The sequence below is a fragment of the Urocitellus parryii genome, chromosome 1 (assembly GCF_045843805.1).
Source record: "Urocitellus parryii isolate mUroPar1 chromosome 1, mUroPar1.hap1, whole genome shotgun sequence".
Classification (NCBI taxonomy): domain Eukaryota; kingdom Metazoa; phylum Chordata; class Mammalia; order Rodentia; family Sciuridae; genus Urocitellus; species Urocitellus parryii.
In genome coordinates this window covers 180322739-180347457 of record NC_135531.1, presented here as the reverse complement: position 1 = coordinate 180347457, position 24719 = coordinate 180322739, and the positions used below count along the sequence as shown (strand labels likewise).

At 44.7% G+C, this 24719-nt stretch overlaps 1 protein-coding gene across 1 annotated transcript; it reads left to right on the top strand.

Moving 5' to 3' along the window:
• Positions 1 to 3028: 3028 nt before the first annotated feature.
• LOC144250319 (olfactory receptor 5V1-like) lies at positions 3029 to 3982 on the top strand. Its single transcript, XM_077792891.1, has one exon. It carries the CDS (start codon positions 3029 to 3031, stop codon positions 3980 to 3982), a length of 954 nt encoding a protein of 317 aa, XP_077649017.1.
• The last annotated feature ends 20737 nt before the right edge of the window (positions 3983 to 24719 follow it).

Sequence of the window (24719 nt, the reverse complement as noted above, 5' to 3'; positions counted from 1 at the left end):
ATCTGATGATATAATCCTACTTTGGAGGGATGATTGCTATGAATACAGACACCTTGACAACAACACTCTTTGCTCTTGATGACAAGTGCATTAGCAGGAAATGTCTTGCTTTGCCTCACCCAGGACCATCATTAGAATCAAAGATGGCACTCACAGGATTTAGACTCATTTTTAAACTTCCTGAGATTGATTAGCTATGAGTTTCTGTTAGTCAGTTGGTTTCAATTTGGATCATGTGCAAGAGAAGAGTATTCCCTCTAGGGTCATTATCGTTACTGTCATTTTTCCTAGGGGAAAAGGGGTGCAATATAAACCAGGCTAAATTCCTGACTGCGTCCAAATGCAAGCGATGAGTTTGCTTTTCTTTCCTGATGTGATGTGCTGTCCAGATCATCTGGCCTCCTGGTTGAGTATTTTTATGGGTAATATAACCTCCTACAAAAGAATACTTAAATGTCATATTGCCTTGATATGCATATGGTAAAATAAGTCATTTTAATTGCATGAAGTTTAGGTTATATGTGGGCTATTTGTGCTTCATGATTTTCTTCTCTTGTTCTCTAGCTAGTGGAAACTTGAAATAACTCTTTTGTGAAGAGAAAAGCTTCCTGTGCGGTGTACGTGCCTTGGGCCAAATGCAGAGGGGTAAGTCAAACACTGGAGGGTGGGACATCTGGGTGATTTCCCAAGGAGATGATACCCGCCAGCCCCCATGTGGGTTCCCATGGTGTGTGTGACCAGGCGGCCACCTAGAGCACCTATAAGGCTGCATTTCATGAGTACTCTTCTTAATCTCTAGTCCATCAACTCCTGATTCCTCACATTGACAAGGAAGGTTCTGGAACTTCTTCCTCAGCAAAACACTGAAAAAAATATGACTCTTATTTTTCTAATTAGATGGCTGATTAAACAGGATTTAATTAAGTTTAGTAGAAGGAGATTGCTACTCCAAACACAAGTTCCCCCACCACATGAGCAAGTTCTACGTTCCACATGTCAAATCAAGAAATTTTATTGTTTTAAACAATCAAGTGCAAAATTTAATGAAAATGCAACAGTTTTTGGAGGATAATTGTTGATTATGTAGCTTTGAGGAAGGAATGGAGCGTGTTATCAATCTGAATGATACTCATTCCTCATAGTGTTGTTTTTTTTTAAAGTCAAATTTGCAAATGTAAAAAGAAAATTAGTAACTATCTTGGAAGTTAATGTTCACTTTCTCAAGTTACTGCTCCCTGGGTTAGAAAAGTGCCTTATTTATTCACTTGAATGTACTAATATGGCCAGGCCAACAGAATCTCTTTTGGGGGTTCTTCCTGCCAAGGAGGATGTAAGCCACCTGAAAAATTAAAGCCTAGAATAATTAGTGAAGAACAAAAGACAAGATCAGAAAGACAGATTCACCAGGGGAGTCCCTGATAGGTCCAGTCCACACAGGAGCTGGAGCCAGACAGTTAGGAATGGCTCCCATGTTGACTGATGGGGCACATTAAAGGCAGGGATAAGGTTTCAGGGTGGAGTCTTGCTTCCTTATGTCTTGCAGTTGGCAGGTTGATTGGCATCTTGGCCGGTCACACCCATCTCAGAGGGGCTGTGCGGCTACAGCAGGTCACCTCATCTCCAGTGCTATGTGGGACCTTTGGCAGAGCTGAGGGGGAAGTTCACCTGCACCAGGCACTCTATCCCTGTGGGGGGCCATGGGACATTCCAGTGCTAGACCCATTCCCTCACTGGCTGTGATGTGCAACACAATCCACACTCAGCCCATGGATGGCTCTCAACATTCAAGTACATTTTAAAGATATTCATACATAAAGATGCAGACAGGAGTTTTAAACCTGGTGGAATTGAGAGCATTCCAGACCTAAGAGTTGAGATGACAGGTGGCTTTTCCCTGAACCATTCTCTCCCTCATTACACATCCCTCCTCAGATGAAGAACAATCACTGCCAATCCATGACTTATAACAATTTTCTTCCCTAGGTTTTGATTTGAAGAGATCACTAAAAACTGTTTTTTTTTCCCCAAAGAACAGTGTTAACAAACCTGGTGATACTTGAGGAGGGAAAAATAGAACTCTTGCAATTCTTACCCAAGTCTTTCAGGAAATAGAAAAGCAGACTTAAAAGCATTTCTTGCCAGGTAGGAAACATATTCTTGTGTCTAAGTGGTAACACCCATGTTCTCTGAGAAAGAAAGCATTCCCAGCTGCCACCCGGCTAAATAGATCATATGAGGACCAGAGAAAGTAACTTTTGGATTTTATTTTCTGACCAGTTTTATCTTTGAATTTTCCATTGCATGCATGTAGTGTTAGAGGGAAAAAATCCACAGGGCTTACTTGTGGCATTGAACGAAGCTTCCTGTAAAGAGGCGGTGACACTGGGCTTCTGTGGGCCGGGCAGGGCCATGCTGACCTGGGAGGCTGCTCTGGAAGTTGTGTGGGGATGCTCCTGCTGACTTCTTCCAGGTCTGGGTACTTCTAGTGCAATCCACTCCTTCAGCTCATGTTTCTCCTTATGTCTGCTGATTCTGATTTAAGTGCACGTATCAATGATTGCACCCCTAATCAGAATGATAATATATGAGACATAGATACCTATAACAGGTAATATGAATGTCCAGGACCTTCTAAGGAATCTAGTACCAAGGATAGTACCACCAAGGGCAGCACGAGGCAAGTGTCCCAGCAGAAGACAGAGCCCTGCTCAGAGCTCGCTCCACTGCGACTTCAGGGTGGTGAAGGCTGGCACCAGAGTCCCCAGGTGCTCAGGCAGTGTCCTCTGGAAAAGGAACCTAGCAGGACTATTTTAAGAAATGGCAAGAGTACAGCTGTGTCCAACAGGTGTTTAAATAGCTGCACCTCCTAGTTCAAATAGCTACACCTCCTGGTCAGCAGGGCTGACAGGTCATGTCCACCACATGCCCACTGCTTCCCAGAGCTTCCCAGCCCTGGGCTCCCTGCTCTCTAGACATAACCCGGCTTGTTGGCTTCCTTCCCTCCAGGAAGGCCCTGTGCACGGTGCAGATGGATGTGGGCAACCTCAGCACAGTGACGCAGTTTGTGCTCATGGGGCTCTCCGACCTCCCCGAGGTGCGCTACCCTCTCTTCGTGGTCTTTGCCATCATCTACCACATCACCTTGGCGGGAAACGGGGCCATTCTCTTGGCCCTTTGCACGGAGAGAAAGCTGCACACTCCCATGTATTACCTTCTGGCAAATTTGTCCCTCCTGGACATCTTCTGCCCATCAGCCACTGTCCCCAAGATGCTGCACAACCTCTTGAGCGGGGAGAACAGCATTTCTTTCCTCGGGTGTGCAGTGCAGCTCTATTTCCTGGTGGCCCTAGCTGGGAGTGAAGTCTTCCTGCTGGCCGTCATGGCTTATGACCTCTACGTGGCCATATGCTTTCCTTTGCGTTATACCCTCATCATGACCAAGGTGCGCTGTGTCCAGCTGGTGTGTGGGACCTGGGCAGCTGGGTTCCTCAACTTTCTCCTTCACACTGTGTCCACCTTCTGCCTGTCTTTCTGCAAGTCCAACCTGGTCAACCAGTACTACTGTGACATCCCACAGATTGTGGCCCTCTCCTGCTCCTCCACATACATGGCAGAGATGCTTGCCTTAGTGATAGGAGGCATCTTTGGGACCAGCGCCTTCCTGACCACCCAGGTCTCTTATGTGTACATCATCTGCACCATCCTCAGGATCCAGTCAGCAGAAGGCAAGCGCAGAGCCTTCTCCACCTGTGCGTCCCACCTCCTGGTAGTCTGCCTCTTCTATGGCACAACCATCTTCACCTACATCCGCCCCTCTTCCAGCCAACATTCCCCTGCCAGAGACAGACTCATCTCTATGCTCTACGGGGTGATCATCCCTATGCTGAACCCCCTCATCTACAGCCTGAGAAACACAGAGGTCAAGGGAGCGCTCACGAGGGTCCTATGTGGAACAGCACGTTCACAGCAAGCAGAGCATTAGAACAGAGTGACTCTGTGCTCTGCCCAGAGTGAAGTCATGGGAAAACGGTTTTCTCTCAAGATTTGGGGTAAATTTCTGTACACATGTACACACAGAAATTCATAGACATACATGTAGGTGCACCTTTAGCTGTACATATTTATGTATCTCATTCTTTATTAGGAATTAAAATTTGTCATCCAAAATTAAAATTCTTTGACGTTCTAACGGACTGTCTGCTAACTTATATCCATTGCTACCTTTCCTATGCCCATCCCATATCCAGCCTGTCTGAGCCCTAACAGAGCTAGACTATGTCATCTGTCTTATTTCCTTTTCTAATCAACATCCAACCGTCTCTCTGTAGATCTTCCATTTAAACTGCTCATTTCTGTATTTTTAGCTGAAAATGGACAAGCTGTGGCCATGAACACTTAGGAGGTTCTAAGGGAAGTTAAGGTGCACACACGTGTGTTAACTGAGCTGCATCCTTACACAGCCCTCTCCTCGTCGCCCTGCGCTGTCCTGTGGTGGGAGCTCTTGACACGGACTTGCGTGAGGAGTTTGAAATACGCGCTGTGTTACTGGCCATGCTCATCATGCGCTGCAGCAGGTCTCAGGGACAGGAATACCTGGCTTGTGTGTTGAGGCTCCGAGCCCTGAGCACTCATCTACCACTCTCTCCCTACCTGGTGACCCGCCCTCCTCTCTCTCCTTTCTTTGAGTTCAATTTATTCAGGTTCCACGTGTGAGTTAAGAACATACGGTATACATATGGTAACATACGGTATATATATTGTAACATACGGTATTCATGTGGTAACATACGCTTATTCATTTAGCATAAAGGTCTTCATTTCCATCCAAGTGAGGAATTTTAAATCACGGGAGTGCTGGGGGCAAGAGCCTTTGGCCCTGTAGCCTGGGTCCACCAGACACAGTGTGGTGCTCTCAGGCCACCTTCCCAGGTGGCTGGGATTTGGCTTGGGTTTGCATAGATTTGTTCAAATTCCTATCTTATTTTCTAGCATGAATCCACATATTTCCAAGAATGTAGTTCCACACCTTAGTAAAACCCTCAGGTGGAGCATTTTTCACGTCCGGCCAGTGGGTACTGTGACAGAAGTCACGTCTCCCCTGCACAGGGTGCTGCCGTCTGTCAGGAGGAGGAAGGCTTGTCCCCTGTGGGGTCTCAACAGTCTGCGTAAGCAGATTCCTCACCTCCTGCTGAAAACCTCTCTGCCCACCATCTTCCCCATCCCAATTTACACCGCCTCATGCTTCAGGGTGTACAGGTCAGAGCACAGAGTCGCCTTGCTACTATCTGAACCTGAGTGTCCCCTAAAGCGCCTGTGCCGACACCTAGACCCCAGCAGGATGGCATCTGGAGGGGGGCCTCTGGGAGAAAGCAAGGACCCACAGTTGAGCCCTCGAAAGTGGACTCAGAGGCCACATGAGGGACAGGAGACCCACCTCAGTCTCCCAGCCATGTGTGGCTATAATGAGGTGGTGCCACCACACCCCAGGTGGCAGACCCCACCAAGAGCCCGATGCGACCCCACAACCAGGCTCTAGGACTGGAAGGATTTGTCACGTAACCCCTCAGGTATGGCGTCCTGTCCTCACCGTCCACAGATGCAGCGCCCTCTTCTGCAGACCCAGCCAGAAACTCAGTGCTCCCCCCCATGGCTGTGGCTTCTGGGTGCATCACTGTGGCTGCCCCCCAACTTCACCCTTCTCCTCAGTGTGCTTCTCCGCAATGCAGCCGTGCACGTCCTGGCAAGCGTCCCCATATTCAGGACAGGACTTCCAGTGTCATCCTGTACCAAGCCCAGGTGCTTCATGGGCGACCGACTCCCAGGCCTGAACTCATTGTCCTGGACTCGCCCCCACCTTGCCCGCGTGGCTGGATTGCCTCGGTTCTCACGCTCGTTGTCACTAGGGAAGACTTCATGCTCTAGGTCCTGGTGGCCTAGGTCCTCTCCACCATCTCCGTGGCTCGCCCCCTCCTCATGCCAGCGAGGCCTTCCTCACCAACGCCTCACCCCCACGCTCCTGTGGGCCCTTGACACTGCCTCATGGACTCCATGATCCCAGCATTTATTTCCCACTTTTCCCCTAGAATATGAGGTCTCCATCTTCCAGACACACCTGCAGTACCCAGCATTGCTGCATGCTCGAGACCCCCATGGACACTAGTCTGCTAACTAAAGAGCCATGAGGCCAGTCTGGCTCTTGGCATGACTGAGGGGTCACCCAAGTCCCAGCAGTAAACATGGGCACAGAGAGGGCTGGGCAGGGCAAGAGACACTGCTGCTGCTGTGCCTGGCCCATCACCCAGACTGGGAACACGAAAGCCAGGCCATTGGGCCAGGCAAGGTCAGCTGACCTGAGCTGATGAGAGCAGTAGCTGTGGCTGCAAGACAGCCCCAGCAAACGCTGGGCATGACGTTGCACCCTCGTCATCACAGAGGCTCAGGAGGCTGAGGCAGGAGGGTCTCAAGGCCAGCCTCAGCAATTCCATGAGGACCTAAACAATTCAGTGAGTCCCTGTCTCAAAATAAAAAAAATAAGAAGTTCTGGGATGTGGCTCAGTGGTAAAGTGCCCCTGGACTCAATCCCTGATACCAAAATACAAATAAATAAATAAATAAATAAACAAACAGAAATAAAGAGCATCAGCGACTGGGCATGAGGGATCATTCAGGGTCAGTGTGGCCAGCGTGCCTTAGGACTGGGAGAATGTGGGCTCCAGGGCTTGGGAGTACTGGCCTAGGGGTGTAACAGGCACCACTTTGTGTCTGAGTATCAACCTTGCTGCTTGCCCATGGGGACATTGCCCCTTCCTGTTCTCTCTCTCCCACTTCATGGCTGCAGGGAGAGCAGGTGAGCCTCCATCTGTCCTGAGCCAAGCTGCCTGTCCTTTCCCTCACTGCCCACCCTACTGCCCAGCTGCAGACCTGGAAATGGGCAACTGCTCTCTTGCGGATGAGGACCATCCCTGAGTACATCCTCTGACAGTTCCTGGAAAACAGCACTAGGGGGCAGCCTCGGGCAGCATCAGCCTGCGGCCTCCCTCCTTCACCAGCAAGGCAAGAGAACTTCTGCTCCGCATGGGATCAGCACTGGACCCAGCTGGTAGTGACTTGGGTGTGGAGTTTCTCTGGCAAGTCACACAAAGTTCTGAACTTGACTGTGGTAGAGGTGCAGGACTCCACGGCTGTGCTAGACAAGAAGCACACAGGGTGACTGCATCACAGTAAAGCCCTCGGGAACATCAGGGTGAAGAAAATGACACTGGATCAAGCCCAGATGGGAGCAAGGAAGAGAAAGAAACAGAAAACATTTAAGTCATGAAATGAGGTGACAGGAACATTTTCAAATATTCAGTAAAATCAGTAAGCAAGAATGGAGAAGTCTGAGAATCTTGATTTAAATCCAAAAACACAAAGTTAAAAGAAAAAAAAATCAGGAAAAATTGGGAGGTTTGAAGGTGAATGGGACCATGCCAACCCAATGCAGGCTTCAGGCTTCTTCCAGGGACGAGGCCCTGGGAGGGCACAGAAGGAAGTGATTCCAGGCAGCCAAGTGGCAGGTTCAACTTTGGTCCTGCTACCTGTCAGGTAATAAGGCATCTGGACCAGAGACGGGGTCTGCCCAAGTGCTTCACAGCACACACTGGTCCAGTCCACCCCTTGCCAGCCCTGCTTCCGGCAACACAAGAGGAAGGTCAACTTCCCTGTGACCAGGGTTTGGAAATAGAAGCCCACCATCCTCCCTTCTTCTCAGGAGGTGCCCCTAACTCAGCATCGTGGCAGTAAAGAGACTCCCCAAGTGTCCAGGTCCCCTTCCTTCTTGAAATGCAGGTGCCTGGACCCAAATGCCTCAACCCAGAATCCACCCAGGTACACCCCTCAGCTCTGCCATGCAGGGCAGGAGTTTCATTGTCTCTGTTCTATCATTCCTTTATTTAAATCAAGCTACACTGACTTTATTCACTTATCATGTTCATCACCTAAAATATCTGTTGCATATAAATGCACTGTAATGTGAACAGATGATTTGATCAATCCCAATGGATGCTCTGTATCCCACGTAGTTAGGTCACATCAATAGCCTCACCATGACCATCTCCACATCAAAAGTGCTTTATTTTATAAATTTTGACTCATTTTTTTCTTCCCTTTCTTTCTTTACTTCTTTTTTTTTAATTTTAGTTGCCCAAGTACCAAGTGGTAGAAATTTAAGTTAGATGGAGCTGCTCCTAAAAGCAAATTTATTAAACCCCATCCACATTTCAAGACTGCTGAGTCCCAAGGCCATCTTTTAACTGCTGGGCTGCCAGGATCACTTGCACCATATTGAAGCTACACTATTCCAATAGGTTGTTAATTCTGCATGAATCAGGGCAAGCAATTGGTCGCCCTGTGACAGTTCCATGCACGTTAACTGAACATGGCAAATATTCACTCTTTCTAGATGTGAAACTACGGATCACATCCCAGCAGTTTGGAATTTACCAAAGCTTGTTTCCTGTGCTAGTTAATCCAGGAAGCTCACCCATGGGTTTGTGTGACTCCATTGGGGATAAATGAGTCAATTGCTAGCAAAGCTGTTAGCTGATCACTCATCCCCTGACAGCTTGCACCATTCATTCAGCGCTATATTGAGGTTTTCTGGAAGACAGATTAATGGGTCCCAGCTTCTTAGTAATTTAAGAGAAAACCATAAAATGTTTTGTGACCTCATTTTGGAATGCAAAGGTGTCCCAAGGGCACCCCTCTGTCTAGCCTCACCACGCTGTGCCAGCCTCTATCTCTGGGCATCATCCCAGCCTGCAGAGGAAGTTTCCATAGAGTTTCCGTCCTCTGTGGAACAAGAACTGCTCATTCCTTACTGTTGTGTGGAAAAATGCTTCACCTTTTCTGTTCTGCTGAGGCTACAAAATTCACTGTTGACTTCTCTTCTACATCAGCTCTGAGGGCAAGTGCATCTGTCACAAAGCTTGGAGCACTGGACAGTAGAAAGCCTAACTAAGAACACTCGCGGCTTCCATTGCTGTGATAGCAAGCGGCTGTCCCCTCTGCCACACAACCTCTCCAGCGTGGTGGGCAACGAGGATGGCTGAGACTCTAGCAGGTTAGAGTGGAGACACTGGCCACGTAATGTCTGTGCTCAGCTCTTTAAAATCCTGGCTGCTGGGCAGCTGTTCTTTCGTAGTAACTCAGGTTTCTATAAGCAGTTGTCCAAAGCTGGAAGAACTTAGTTCTTCTTATCACCTTCCAGGGGTAGGAGGTCTCTCTAGAGGCAGAGAAGACTGTACTTGAACTTTTCAGGTCCTTAACTTATTGCAGAAAATAATTTAAGGAAGATTCAGGTCTCAGTGGCCAGGAAGAAGGCTGGGCTTGGGTTTCTTAGGGTGCACACGAGGTCAGACATGTGTGATCCCAAGGGGATGGGCATTCTGAGTCAGGCCGTGCCTTCTCAGTCTCAGGACCCTGGTCTGGTATGTAGGCTCTGTCTGTGTCCAGGGGTGGGGTGGTCCAGCTGGTGACTGAGCCAGGGGGTCATGGACCAATCAAATGGGAGGCCTTATGCTCAGGAGGTTGATGGTCTCATTCTCTTTGTTTTTCTTTCCACACTTTATAACTATTTATTGGTGAATTAAAATTTGACCTAAATAGTGCTGCTCCTGTGCCTTATTCCTACATGCACTTACTGTCATCTGCTCAGTCTCCTTCCTCAGGACATCTTGAGGTCTTGTTCCTGCTTTGCAACATTCCAAAAAACCTACAGGGAACTGGAAAGTCCCAAAGTTCAGTGATCCCCCACACTCCAGCCAAAGGGGTGATGTCCTGGGATAGGGTTCAGTCCCCAGAGACATTTCTGCCACTTCTTGGAGATCTGCAAAACCAGAATGTAGTGTGGCTTTGATGGTGATCTTCAGCATACAGAAGAGGAATGTGAGCAGTTTTTTTTTTCCTTTCTTTTTAAAAAAAATCGATTTAGCATGAAGCTGTGGTTAACCCAAGGGCCTCCTCTTGTCTCTTTCCTCCCTCCTGTAACTTAATGGAGGACATTTCAGAATTCTACTTTCTTCAGCATCAAAACAGAAGCACCACAGTGAATGGAGCAGATCATGTGATATGCGTGAAGGTGTCTCAGTGAAGTCCCCTGCTGTGCGGGATTACAATGCACCAGGACAAACTAGCAACACAGAAACACTTAAAGACCAGTGAACAGAATCAAAGCCTGAACGGCCAGAAGTAAACGTGCCAGTGTTGGGCTGGAATTCCAGGTGAGGAGAGGGCTCTTGCCCCTGGAGCACAAGCTCACAGGGAGCAGGAATGCCTGTGGAGTGAACGGTGGCACGGAGTCATGGGGACAGGCACAAGGACTGGCATCTGTCACCAGCACCTGTCACCATGCTGTTCTGGCTGCTCTTGGTGCACCAAGCACAAGAAGGATTTTTTTTTTTTTGCGTTTAAGCTTTGGGGGCTTGGATGGGGCTCAGAGGCAGAGCATTTACCTGGCATGTGTGAGGCCCTGAGTTCCATCTCCAGCACCACAGGGGAAAATATGAAGCATTGGTGCAGAAATGGAAATAGTAACATCCGTCCCTCAGGAACCCATGGAAGCAAACTTGGAAATATTTAAAGACCTGAAAACAGGCCTAACTCAGAAACAACAGTAGACACGTGACTGACTTAAAAGATTCTTTAAAGTGTCAAAATATATCAGTAGACCATGCAACACACACACAACCACAGAATTTCAGAAATTGAGAGAATTTTCCAAACACTTTCAAACAAACCAGGTCAACCATATCAGTAACATTAGAGAAGTGTTGTGAAGAATGATGATAAGAATTTGAACCTGGAGTACTGTGTTGAGTGACTAATCATTCCGCTCACAGAGCTGATGTATTTTCAGAAACTGTGATCCTCCTAACCTACTTTAGAAGAGGTGGTAACAAAAAGCAGCTAACCAGGAGGGCACCGAGATGTTCTGAGAGCTAGAAAGCTGCGCTACCCCAGAGCAGAATGACTGCGCCCGCACCCTGAAGCCGACAGAAGTGGGACTTTTAAAGTTCTGCTGTGTGCACACAGTGGGATGCCGGTCAGCCACCAAAAGGAGCCAAGTCCTGTTGATTGGATGAAGGATAGGCCTACAGATGGTATGCAAAATGCACTGTGCAGAGACAGAGGGACAGACGCCGCGCACTCTCGTTCTATATGAGGTCATCTCACAGAATGGAATTGCGAATCTGAGGCTGGGGAAGGTGGGGTTGGTCAATCAACAACGCTGCGGTTGGGAGGGATGGGCCCCAGGGTTCTACGGCACCGTCCATGGTGCAGTACTGTGGGAAGAAAGGATTCCATGTCCTCCTCACAAAGACCTGATGCCTGCTGGAGGGGATGGATGTGCTAGTCCATCTGACTGACTGGGTTCTCTCACCCAGTGTCCACACGTCACACTAGTCCTTACGTATGTGCAAACTTGTGAATTAGAAGTCAGCTCTACAACACAGCACGTGGTGCAGATCCCAGGCACTGTTGACACGCAGAGGTCTGTGGTGCTCCGTTTCAGGACGGAGCCTCGGGTTCAACATGTCAGACTTCTTGCTCTTATTCATACACGTTTTTAATGCACAGAGAAAGGTTTTGGCTCTACTCTGATTTTATGTTCAAGCTTTTTCCAAACAGGGCTTTTGTTTCAGCCTAACTTTGAGTCTTTAAGTGCTGAATAGATGAGTTTTGATTCTTATTCAAGTGGAACTGACGATGTTTCCTGTCCCAGGAATGTGAACGGCAGACTTTCTAGAATTATGTCAGATGATGTACAAGGAACGAATTGATCACAATCAAACAGTGTAAAAGTGCGCTTCCCAAAATAAGGCAGGGAAATAGTACGCACACACACACACACACACACACATGCACACGCACACGCATGCACACACACACAGACGCCATGGGATAGCCACCCTGTCACGTAAGCGTCCATGGTTGCCAGAGCATGTGAGAGCATTAATCTCAACTGCACTCCTCTCACAAGAGACCTTTCTTAATTACACAGAATAAAGACACAGAGGGTTGGTTGGAAAAGGATGGGAAAAGACAAGCCATGGAGACACCGTGTGGAAAATCCCACAGGATTGGTTACTGTGTGACCAAGAAGGCGCAGGGGCAGATGAGTGAGCTGGACAAGAACAGATGGGCCTACATGGTCAGCACAGCCCAACACAGCCCCAACTGTGTCCACAAGCAGAGAGAGGAAAAGTGGACGAGCAAATCCACACCTAAGGTGGGACCTGAATGCCCTGTGGTGGGTCAAGGACGAGGACGAGCCAGTGGAGATCCCAAGGGTGAGGAGAACGTGCACCATGCTCCAGAAAGTAGGTTGATCCACACATAGAATGGGCCTTCGGCACGAGCCACAGATGGTAACACCCCCCAACGCTTTCAAAGGGTGAGAGATTGGGAGAGCATGTTTTAATGACCCAAATGGAATTCATCCAGAAATCAGTAATTTAAAAACAAAATTCTCACCTGCTGGGAAATTAAACAATATGCTTTTACATGGTCACTGAATCAAAAATGCATAAATTATAAATATATTTACTCAAATTATAAGAATGTTAGGTATCTAAAGTGGCAAATGCTGCAGAAATTATACCAAAAAATAGCAACAACACATGAAGAACACAAAAACGTAGAGAAAGAAAAAAAAAAAACAAGTAAAATCACAAAATCACAATAAATAATATCAATAGAACAAAAGCTGGGGTCCTTTAGAACATTAATAAAATTGATAAAACCAATCATGATGATTAAAAAGACAGAGAAAACCAACAAATAGCAAATAACACAACCAGAAAAGGAAACTTTAGTCATCAAAAAGTTGATGAAAAGATGTTGTTAAAACCTGTGGTGAAGGGCAGGACGAAGCTCAGTGGTAGAGCACTTGCCTAGCACAGGTAGGGCCCTGGATTCACATACAAATAAAACAAAAATAAAGGTACTGTGCCACCTACAACTAAAAAAAAATTTAAAAATTAAAAGCCTATGACAATACATCCCAGACAATGTGGATCAACTTTTCAAGTAACAGAAAGTATCAAAATTGCAAAAAAATGTAGCAAAGTTGTGTCCTCTGATGGCTATGTAAAATGTGAACACATTGATTAAATTATAAACCCTTAATGAATTGTTCAAGAAATTACTCCAATCTTTCACAGATGGAATAAAAAATGAGAAAACACTTCCACTTCTCTTCTGAAGCCAAAATAACCCCTACCTAAACTTAATAAAGATATTTAAGACAGTGAAACTGTACCTCAGCATGGAATTTCATGTATGTCAGCATCTCTTCAAAATGCAAAATCCGAGCACTTATTAATGACACAGACCCTTAGAAATCTTGAGAGCATAATAAGGAATACCTTTAAAAACTTTAGTGAAGTTTACACAATGGTGACATATTGCAGCATCTTCCTCCAGAGTTTGAGAAATAAATGAAGACACCCCTGGTCTCTATTTCTATTCAGCATTTTGTTGGAAGTTGAAATAATTTCAGTAAAGCAAGAATAAGAAATAAAAGCATTAAAAATGCAAAACAGAAGGAAAAAAATCATCATTATTCATAGACAACATGACTTTTAATGTAGAACTTCTAAATGAATCTATAGATAACTATGAGAAGGAACTAAGATAGTCATAAGAAAAAGAAACGAAATAAAATGTAGTTTAAAATATACTTGAGAAATCCTCAATGTAACTATGGGAAATGTAGAATTATTATTTGAGAAAGATAAAGAGAAAACAAAATTTAGTTTGAGATATAATTTAGAATTCCTTCAAAAATTGTAAGAAATCCAACAAGTGATATATAAAAACCGTATTAGGAAAACTGGAAAATATTATGGAGAGAAATTTAAGGTGACTTAGATAAATAGAAGAATAGACCACGTGGTGGGTCAGAGGAATTCACATAATGAAAATCAGAAATCTCTGTCCCCAGTTTTCCGTAGCTGCAGATCTAGCTGAAACTCCTTAAGTTTGTTTTTCTGCATTGAGAGCCAGCCAGATCCTCAAAGAAAGGAGCAGTGCTTAGAGAGTCCAGTTAGGAAGAACTAAGCAGGGGTTAAAGTGCACTGAAGACCAGCTCTCGGGGCGCAGTGCCGGGCGGGTGGACTTGCTACAGGCTGGGCCTCTGCACTGCTGAGACAGGCCAAGGCCCCCAGACAGACTTCAGACCTGTCGCTCAAAGTGACAGGCACGAGTTTTTTGAAGGGACAGGGAAAAGAGGACATTCTCAAGGAGAGCAAGTCCTCTCAGAAAGATGAGGGACAGAGTGCCTCTTCTGCCTTCCAGTTTCACTGATGCCTTGAAAGTCTCCGGAGTCCTGCCCGATTCACCTCTTGGCTCTTGGCTGACAGCATGGCACTGCATAGACCTCCTCCAGGAGAGGGCGGTGTGGCCCCAGAGCTGGAGTTTTTAAGAAAATCGATTCCCCCTCTTTTGCCTCAATTTCCTGCCTCCTTAGTCATAGCCCTTTGAAGAACCCCATTGGGCTTTCTTATTGAGGGTCTTGGTGTTTTGGCTGTGACATAGTTTTGGTGAAAAGGGAGGGTCCTGACATGGTCCTGGAAACGTGGTTTGACTCCATTAAGGCTGGGGAGGCCCTACGCACCAGGCCCGTCCACCAGGTGCCTGCCTGTCAGATGAGGCTCCCTATGGCTCTCAGTGGCCCTGCACTGTCCTCTTGCTCTCCATTCATGACCCAGGAGCCACTAACAAAATTTTTGCTGTGTAGACACACAGGCCACTTGAACAGACTCCAGAAAAGCCACACATCCATGATTTACATAGCTTGTACTGTATGCCCATATCAAAGATGGCAGGGCGGGGGGCGGGGCTGGTCTTTCCAGGATGCTATCTTATTATTTGTATGATCTTATAATATGAAAGTAATGTGGCAGTCTCATCTTGTTCTCGTTCCCAAAGGGAGACAGGGCCAAGCAGCAGTATCCCCACAGGTTCTAACTGGTGTGCCACCTACTGCTTTGTTCTGGGGACACCATGGCCACAGCACCATTCCCCGGCAGCCTCATTTCTCTACCTGGAGCATCAAGGGGCCTCCCAGACAGAACTTTTTTTTTTTTTTTTTTTTTTTTTTTTTTTTTTTTTTAACAAAGATTGGGGCTTATTAAAAACGTGGGGAGGAGCGACCTGGTACATGGTCCCTCGTAGAACACAGAGGAGTTGGGTGACCTGACAGCCTTTGTTTTCCTCACTTGGCAATTTCAGGGTCTGGGATCCCTGCCAGTTCCACTTCTGCTGCAGGCGACAGGGGACTTGTTAGAGTAGCAATTAAAAACTTATAATTGAATAGAAGGAATTGCGAGCGCTTGCATCTGCACAGATCTCAGGAGAAGGATGACGGCGGTTGCATCCCTGGGGTTCCAGTCAGCTCCCCCAGCATTGTGGACAGTAATGAAGGCCAAGTTCATTCCAGGGGAGCTTGGGGACAGTAAGATCAAAAAGGAACTCGGGTTTCCCTGGGCCTGGTGCGATTCCAAACACAGCGCAGGAGCCTTGCTGATTATCCAGCACTGTTCTGTCTGTTGGGCTGAGAAAGGAGGCAGTGGGGGGGGGGCTCATTAGCTGGGAGCAGGGTGGACATGAGGCTTCTGATGTGGAGTCCCTTGATAGGGCTCACTTAATCCCTGTGTTTGTGCTTCATGGGGCTCATCAGCTCATGATTTTTTTTTCTGTTGCAATAAATATTGTCTTCTAGGATGAACCTATTTCCCCCATGCGACTGCTGATTTTGGTATCTGCAGGGCTTAACTCCAGATTCATAACTTGCCTTCTTCCTTGTACAGCATTTAGAGTAAAATTACTATTGCATGGAAAATATAATTGAATATTTTATTTAGTATTGAAACTGTCTAGTTCTTTGAATTCTCAAAAAGCTATTTAATTACTTAGAGTTTGCACACAAGTTTTGCTTATTCATAAACCTAAAAAGTGAGGCTAGGATCTCCCCCATGGCAAAATAAATAAATAAACTAACAAAGGTTACCCATTTGGCAAAACATTCAATGTACTCAGGAAAACATGGGAATCCTAGAATGTATTCACCGATTTAGCTCCATGTCAGCCCACACCAGGAGGAGTGTTGATTTTCCTGCAGAAACCCTGGGGTACGGCAGGTTCCCTTAGCTCCTCTCTTTCCTGCCACGGCAGTGAGTATTCTGCCCACAGCATTATTCTTTAGATCTCACATTCCCCAAGCCTCAACATATTTTTGAACATTATTTTTTATTGACATGCAAAATCATGTAGACCTACCTAACATGAAGAGAAAGATTTCCTAAAGATTAATTTGGCAACACAGAGCATCACAGTGGAAATACCTGTGCGGTAGGCACCGGGTTCAAGGTCTGGGAGATTGAAGCAGGGGAGATGCCTGGCAGCACATAGCAGAGCATGTTGCCATAAATGCTGGGACCAAGCTTTTAGTGCCACGGCTGGCCAAGTGCTCCTCACAGAGCGTCCTGTCCAATGGCTGCATCTTAGGAACATAAAAGACGAACATCCTGACAGAAATAGGTGTATCATGCAAGGCACACAGAGCACAGGATGCACATAGAACAGGAAGGCATTTCTCAGGGGGTTGAAGAAAATCTTTGAGAAAGTATTCATTTCAGATAGGCAGCAATAAATTGCCCCCTTCGTAGCTTCTGGTTATGATTTTGTCTGGGACTGGCAAGATTTATTTCATTTTGTATCAGCGCAGGGGTTGCAGGCTCAGGAGCCTGACTTCCACTTTAGGAAGAAGAACCATGCCAACTTCCGTGAAGGTGTGTGCCTTCCCATGGACAGTGTGCAAGGGCCCCTCCCTCCACACGCCCGCTGCCCTAGCTGTCTGTAAATAGCAGCCGCTCTAACAGAAGTGAAGAGATATTCATTTGGGTTTTGATTTGCGTTTCCTTGATGGTCAGTGCCGCTGGAGACCTTTACATTGACCTATTTGCCATTCATCTGACTCCTTGTGGGAAACGTCTAAGCAGGTCTTGCTCATTTTTAGTCAGGTGCTGTACTTTCTTGCTACTGAGTACTTTAGTACCTTTTCTACACTAGCCCTTTGTTGGAGGGACAGTTGAAAAGCTCTTCTCCTATTCTGTAATCGTCCCTTTACTCTGCTGTTTTCTTTTCTGTGTGTGTATACTTTTTAGTTTGATGCGATTTCATTTTTTCTCTTTTTGCTTTGTTTCCTGTGCTTTTGAGGCCACTTTCCCTCAAAAATCATTGTCTAAACCAACATTATGGAGATTCTCTCTGTGTTTTCTCCTGGTAGATTCATAGCTTGGGGTCTTATGTTTTAACCCTTTCATCTATTGGGGGATGGTTTTGCATGTGATGATGGGTACTGGTCTATTTCCACCCTCTGTGTGGATAACCAGTTTTCCCAGTACCATTTATTGAGGAAACTCTGTGAGCCCTTGACAACTTTATCAAATACCAGTTGCTGTAAATGTGTGTATTCACTTCTGGATTCTCTGTTCTGTCCATTGGTCCATGTGCCTGATTTTTTCCTGGTATCCTACTGTGTGGGTTAGCACAGCTTTGAAACGTGTTTTGAAGTCAGGAAATGTTATGCTTTCAGCTTTGTTGTTTTTTTTTCACAAGATTATACTTGCCTTGGAGTTTAGACATGGAGTTTGGGTTTTTCCCAGCTCCTGAATACTAATACAATCAACATTTTGATAATGAGTACATTGAATATGTAGATGATTTTGATATAGATTAAGTGGAATGTTTCCTCATTTATTTGCTATCTGGATGATCTTTACACGCCAAAAATAGATGTTAAAAATCTATAGTTAGTTTCTACTACTCCCTCCAGACCTGTTAATATTTGCTTTGTTTGTGTTCTGATTTTAGAGGAATAATGCATTTACAGTTGTTTTGTCCTCTTGCTGGTTTGACAGTTTTATCTATTTAACTTGGTCCTGTTTTAGAGTTCACCTGTTTTTATAGATTTTTTTTTAATCTGGTATGTGTGTGGCTCCTCCTGCTTCTTTCTGGTTCCCGTTTGTGTGGATTGTCTTTTCCCCTGACTTCCCTTTCAGTCTGAGCATGTCCTTACAGGCAAGGAGAGTCTCTTGTAAGCAGCATGTGGTTGCAACATGTGGGTCTTTTAAAAAAAAAGAAAACCCAAAAAACAGAAAATACCTACTGGTGGTGTTTGCATCGTCTACACAGGGGCTCCACCTGTGAGTTAAATCAGGTGACTGCAGTGCTCACCAGCAGCTTGGTCAGAGTGCAGAGCTCGCCAGTTCTGCTGGGCAGCAGAGCCTGGCACACTGCTCTGCTGGAACTCAGAGTGAGGGCAGCAGCCCAGCCTCCCAGAGAATGGAAGACAGGTGGGGTTGCTCAGGGTCGTTTATAGCTGGTCCACCCAGAACCACGGGAAGCCTTCACAGTGCAGGTCCAGCCTGCCAAGGAGCCTCTGTCAGACAAGAAGCTGGCTGTCTCTGCAACTGTGTGAACAGCACAGAGACATAGGACCCCCAAAACACAACAGCAGCCAAAGACACCTTGACCAACAGGCCATAGAGCAAGGGAGGCCCACGACACTCCAGAAGTATCCAAGAAGCTTCCTTACATGTTCCCCGGAACCCATATTTATCTCTCGGCAATGACAACAGTTTTTCAGAGAAGAAAACACACCATTATTCATTTTCCACCCCAGGATCACCTACAGTTCCTATGTGTCTAATCTGAACATTTTAAAAACATGAACATCCGTGCATGATAAACTCTCTACCTTCAGAAGTTAAAATGGAGATGGTATATAAAGCTCAGCACTCTGAGATAAACACTTGGCAGAGTCAAGGACGGACCCAAGCAGGTGCGAGAAACACACCATTTTGTATTGAAACCTGAAATCCCAGCCCTGCTATGGGGCCAGGGCTATGGACCTACATGGATATGTCCCCAGAGGCCCCTGTCACCTGCCTGTGCACTGCTGTGAGGGGTGGGGATGGTGGGAGGTGGGCCACTGGGGTGTGCCCTTGGAGGGGTGGAGCAAGCAAGGCCCCCCCTTTTCTCTCTCACTTCCTGGCTGCCATGAGGTGATGAGGCTCCTCCACCAAGTGCTCCCTGACAAGATGCCCTGCCACACCACAGGCCCAGGAGCACTGATGCCAACAGACCATGGGCTGAAACCACGAGGCAATGTCTCTGCTAGTGCCTCAGGTCTATCTTTCCAACAATGCTTTCAGGAATGCCAACTTTAATTACTGTACGTGTCACATAGTGTATGAGAGATATTGTTTATGAATGGTTCAAAACAGTATATTTTGATTTAAATCTGAATTGCTTTTCATTGAGTGTGAAATATTAATTTGAAAGTGAAATCCCACTACCAGCAATAGACAGTTTTGTTGAAATACTCTAATAAGGAACAATAGCCAGTTCCATAAATAACTTTAAAATTCTAAGAGTATTGGTATGCTAGTAATCACAGATTTGGTTTCTTTTAATACTCTTTTAATCTTGTAAAGAATGTCTTTTATAAACATCCTTTTTCTTGATCAACCATAACATGGCAAAATGTGTAGTCACTGTTCCTGAAAAGTTATTCAAAAAAAGTTATTCATCCAGAGATAATGAGAAATTCTTACAGAATTTTGTAATAGTATATATTTTGGATTAAAGAAATTTCATAGTTGTTGGAGTGCCATGAAATTAATACTTGCTGTAGTTTATACTTTTTCTGTATGTTTCAAATCAGGTGTGTACCATTTGTACTGAGAACACCACAGAATGAACTATCCAAAGTCCATTGATTTTAATATGTGTTTTGGTTTGTAAACAAATTATAGTAATTTCTTGCACATTTTTGGAAATTAATTATATAAGAGTTTATGTATCTGCTCATAGATACAGCATGTAAATAAAAATATCAATTCACAAGAAAATAAATAAATTAATTAATTAACCTTTCCTTCTTTTAAGTTGATTACTTCAGGATTTTTGTCACAGTGATGGACAACATAACAACACAGAAAACTAGTACTGAGAAGCCAGGTTGTTGCTTTGAGTACACCTGGTAAAGTTGTCCAGAGCCTTTGGAACTGTATTGTGGGAGGATTTGGGAAATCTGAGAGTAAAAGGCTAGAAAAAGCTGGATTGTTACAAGTAGATCTTAATCTGTGATTCTGGTGAGGGTTTTGAAGACCAGGCAACTGATGGTAATGCAGACAGCAGAGGCTGTGTGCTCGAGGTTTCCCTAATGGAGACCTTGCTGGGGAATGTTCTAGAGGCCATCCGTGTTACATCACAGCCTCCACCCACACCAGAGGTTCAACAGGGTTAAAGTATAAACTCCTTTTGCCTTTTCTTAAGAAGAAAACCCGCAGCACCCTGCTAGCACAAAGCTGCCTTGGGAGTGTTCCCCTGGGATCCATGTCCATGTGTTCGGCCAGCAAGGTGCTCAGAGGCCAGGGCAGCGATGATCAGGTGAGGCTGTGGCAGCAGTTGGGAAAGCCTGCTGAGGGAAGCCACAGGCAGTGAGCCAAGGCACCCCAAGGAGAGGACATGTGGCTGCAGCCAGCACAGCCACAGGGCGGAACTGCCAAGCCCTCTGGAGCTCACGTCCTGCCCTGTGTGCCCAGTGGTCAGGCACGGAGACTCACGGCAGTCCTTCCTTGTACATCCCTGTTCCTCCACCTGAGATGGGAAGGTGCACTCTGCCATTGTGTTCTGGAAATTCGTAACTCGTGTTTTTACTTTTTATTTTTACCGTGGTGTACAGCAGTTTTCTTGAGCCTCAGAAGAAGTCTGTGAGCAATGCTGGGACTGTCAGGACTTTGGGGACTCTTGGAGATGGACCAAGTGTGCTTTGCATTATGAGATGGACATGCACCTTTGGGGTGGAAGGCAGAATGCCATAGTGTGGATAAATGTCCCCCCTGGGCTCTGTGTTGAAGGCTTGGTGCCCAGGCTGTGGTGCTGGTGGGAGGTGGTAGAGCATTCAGGAGGTGGAGCCTCATGGAAGGAACTGACATATTCAGGGGCATCCCTTGAAGGAGCTATTGGGACCCTGGGCTCTACTTTCTTTGTGTCTCTCTTTGTTTTTCTTTATAGTTGGCGCCCGAACAGGGACCCTTCCAGAAGACATGTTAATGGGGAAAGGAGTAGCTTACTGCCTGGAACAGGCTTTTGACGTGCATCTTTCATGGGCTGGTACTGGCCCCTAATCAGTAAGCTACGGGAGATTCCCTATCTGACACTCAATGTTGTCATCATCATCAGGCTGAACTTTCTGATCTACTCTGCAAGGCTGCGCATACTATAAGTAATGCTAACCTCGATGCTTTGCTGGCAGAAATAGATTCTTTTTGCCCCTGATACCCAGGAAGTGGTTCTTTACATTCAAAAGATTGGGAAGATAAGGGTAAAAGGCTTCATGAGGAGCCACAAGCTGCTATGCTTGTGCTGCAAGCTTGGTTTCTTTGTCAAGATGCCATATCTAAACTTAAGCTTTATAATTCTCAGACCATGCTCTCTTTCCCTCCCATGCCCAAACCGCTGCTCCCTGCCACAGGCAGAGCCTCCTGGGTGCATGGCCCCTTTAAATCATCACTGATCCTCCCACTGCTGTAGGCAGCAGCCATTACCTCACCCCTCTAAATGCCGATTGAACTAAAAGTTCACAGCAAATACAGGAGGAAAGAAAGTCTCATAAATGTCTCATAAAGCTGTTTGTCCTATTAGGTTGGATTCCGCTCACGCCAATTAAAGCATGAACAATTTTTAAAAAAGAAAAAGAAAAAAATAGTAACTCTCCAAGAAAAATTATATAAATTGCAACACCATGCTTTAAGAGAATAATCTTACAAAAGAAAAAATGGTCGCAGCAGTTTTCCTTACTTCCTGTCTTCTGCTGAATCTCTGGCTCTCCTAGCCTTATATTTAAAATGTGAATTACAGGCCTACAAGATTTACCAGGCTTATGAAAAAACAGTTTAGACAAAAGACAAAAAGTGTCCCTTTTCAGTCTAAGCCACTTGGCTGGCTCTTATCTGTGTTCTGCAGGCTTCTTAACCAGCTCCTCCCTAATGTCACAGCTCAGAAAGAGGAAAGTAGAAAGATTCCAAATGTACAAGTTTTCTTTTTCAAAAAGTATTTTTTTTTCCTGAGAATTTCACAGAATTCCACCTGACTCTTATCTGAGCTAAAGGTGCACTCTGATCTGATGAAGAACTTAGTATTGAGGCCACATAAGTGTTTTAATACTCTGCATAAGTTAATGTATTTTTCTGATCAGTCTTGTTTTACCTAACTATAAAGGTTTCTACATTCTGTCCTTGTCCAGAGGCCAATTTCTCCAGGGTTAGTTCTCAAATACATTCAAAATTTTCTTTTAGTAAAATCCTTAGGAGGATATAGACATGGTGATGTTGGGGATAAATCTGATAACCATCAAGGACAAATATCTGGCTATCTGAAACCTTCAGTGTTCATCACGGCTGTTGGATTTTATACCTGACATTTCCAGTTGTACAGGCCTGCCCTATGTCTATGTATTAGGTACTTAATATCAAAATTGCCATTTAGACAAATGAGCACTCATAAATGAAAATTTAAACAAAAAATGGATACAAATAATTTAATTCAAATCAAGTAATCAAATAAAAATATGGGTATCTTTAAAATTCCAACTTACAAATTTTTCTAGGTGGTTAGACAATTAATAAAGTGTTAATTTCTATAAATCTCTAAGATGTAATGCAATATTCATTGCTTCTAAAATTTTTCTTCAATAGGAAAGAGATGATTAATACTGTTAGTTACATTTTTCTGATATTTTAATTTTTTTAACAATTAAAATGAGTATATTAAATTCAACATAAATGGGACTAAATCTTCATAAGTATTATTTCTTAAATAAATAAATTAAAAATTATAGCTGAGGCCCAACAGATCTCTCCTTTTTTCTAGTTGTGAAAGAAACAAGACCTGCCTCCTTTCTTTATTTAACTCCTTCTTTAAAACAGGCTTTACCAAAAAAAATTTTTTTAAATTATTAACAGTAATGGTGGATTGACTTCCTGTATCTAATGTGTTATTGTTATTAATAATCTTTGTTAAAACATCTTATGATTTTTATAGCAGTAGTTGCTAATTATATTACAAAATTATATATATGAAAATGATTATATTCTCTTCATTTTTTAGGCTGCAATATTTTGCCTTTTGCTAATATGTATGCTCAATTAATTGCTGATGATCATATTAAAATTTTAGCCTTAATAGGTAAGGACATTCACATATTACACCTAACTTATGGAAAAACTTTACTTCTCTAAAGCTTACAGTTTTCCTCTACTATCAAGCTGTATTAACAGATTTTTTTTTAGCACCAATTGCTTTTCACCACCTCTTGATGGCCAATTCTCTTTGTTATATCAGGTTATACATTTCCCCTCTTCCTTAATTTTTATCATTCCTCTTATTCATGGGTTAACAAATACAGATGGAACTAAACAAAGGGGAGTAATATTTATTTTTATTAATGAAAAATAACTATCATACCCTGCCTCAAACCTCTCCACAGCAAGCTGAATTAGTCACCTTTATCCTGATGCTGAGATTATTTTCTACTACTTGAAACATTATCACAGATTCTCAATACATAGCTAAACTTGTTCCTCATATTTTTATAGCTGTGTTATGCCCTCATTTAGATTCCAATTTACCATCTCTTTTATTTTTACCCTTTAAACTCCTTTACAGCACCGTACATCTCCTCTCTTCCTTGCTCATATACACAGCCACACCTCTGTCACACACTGACAGAGGGTAACACTCTCACGGATGAAGCATGAGATTCCCTTTTCCTTCATTTCCAGATGCTGTAAAATCTCATGCATTTCTTCATCCAAACCCTTGCTCACTAGTAAAGATGTTTCCATTTCTTCACAATAGGCTCATCTGTGGTCAGTAACTGTTCCCCCACCTTCCAGGCTCCTGTGTGGGAGTGTGTAAATCATGGGCCTGTGTTCTAGTGCACTTTGACAAGTGGATATGACCTGTTTCCCTCCTTTTCATACTTGTACCTTTCTTCATGTTTTTATTGATAATCACTCTGGATTTATTGGGGTAGTGCCCACAGGTCTAAAAAAGTATCTACTTACTTTTCTTATTTATTACTCTACTTTGCCACTGTGGGAAAGCCTAAAAAAAGGATAATGCCCCTGCATACATATCCTGTGTTTTTGCACAATCTTATACTAAAATATAATTTAACCTATAAAATGACCCCTGAGCCCACAGTAAAGATAGATGTTTGTGCAGTTTAAGGTGTTAGTCACTGTGTATAGAGGGAGTAAAGATGGAGCTCCAACTCCACCCAGCCGACACAGCCTGTAGGTGCACACCCAGGACCCTGAGCAGAGCCGACTCACCTGCAGCTGCACACCCAGGACCTTGGGCAGGTAGATAGCAGCGATCAGCCTCCTCCTGGGCTTCCCCAATGCATGTTGGGTGTGACAGGCAGCTGAGAATCACATAAGAGCCTAAATACAAGGAGGTGCCATATCTGTATTTACATATCACATAGCACATGACTCAGTGCCCTCTGTGACACTGACAGAAAATAACATGGAAGCAACAGTAAAAAGTTCTGAGAGTTGAGAAAACATCCTGTTTGAAAATTTTCCACCTCAATGTTTTCT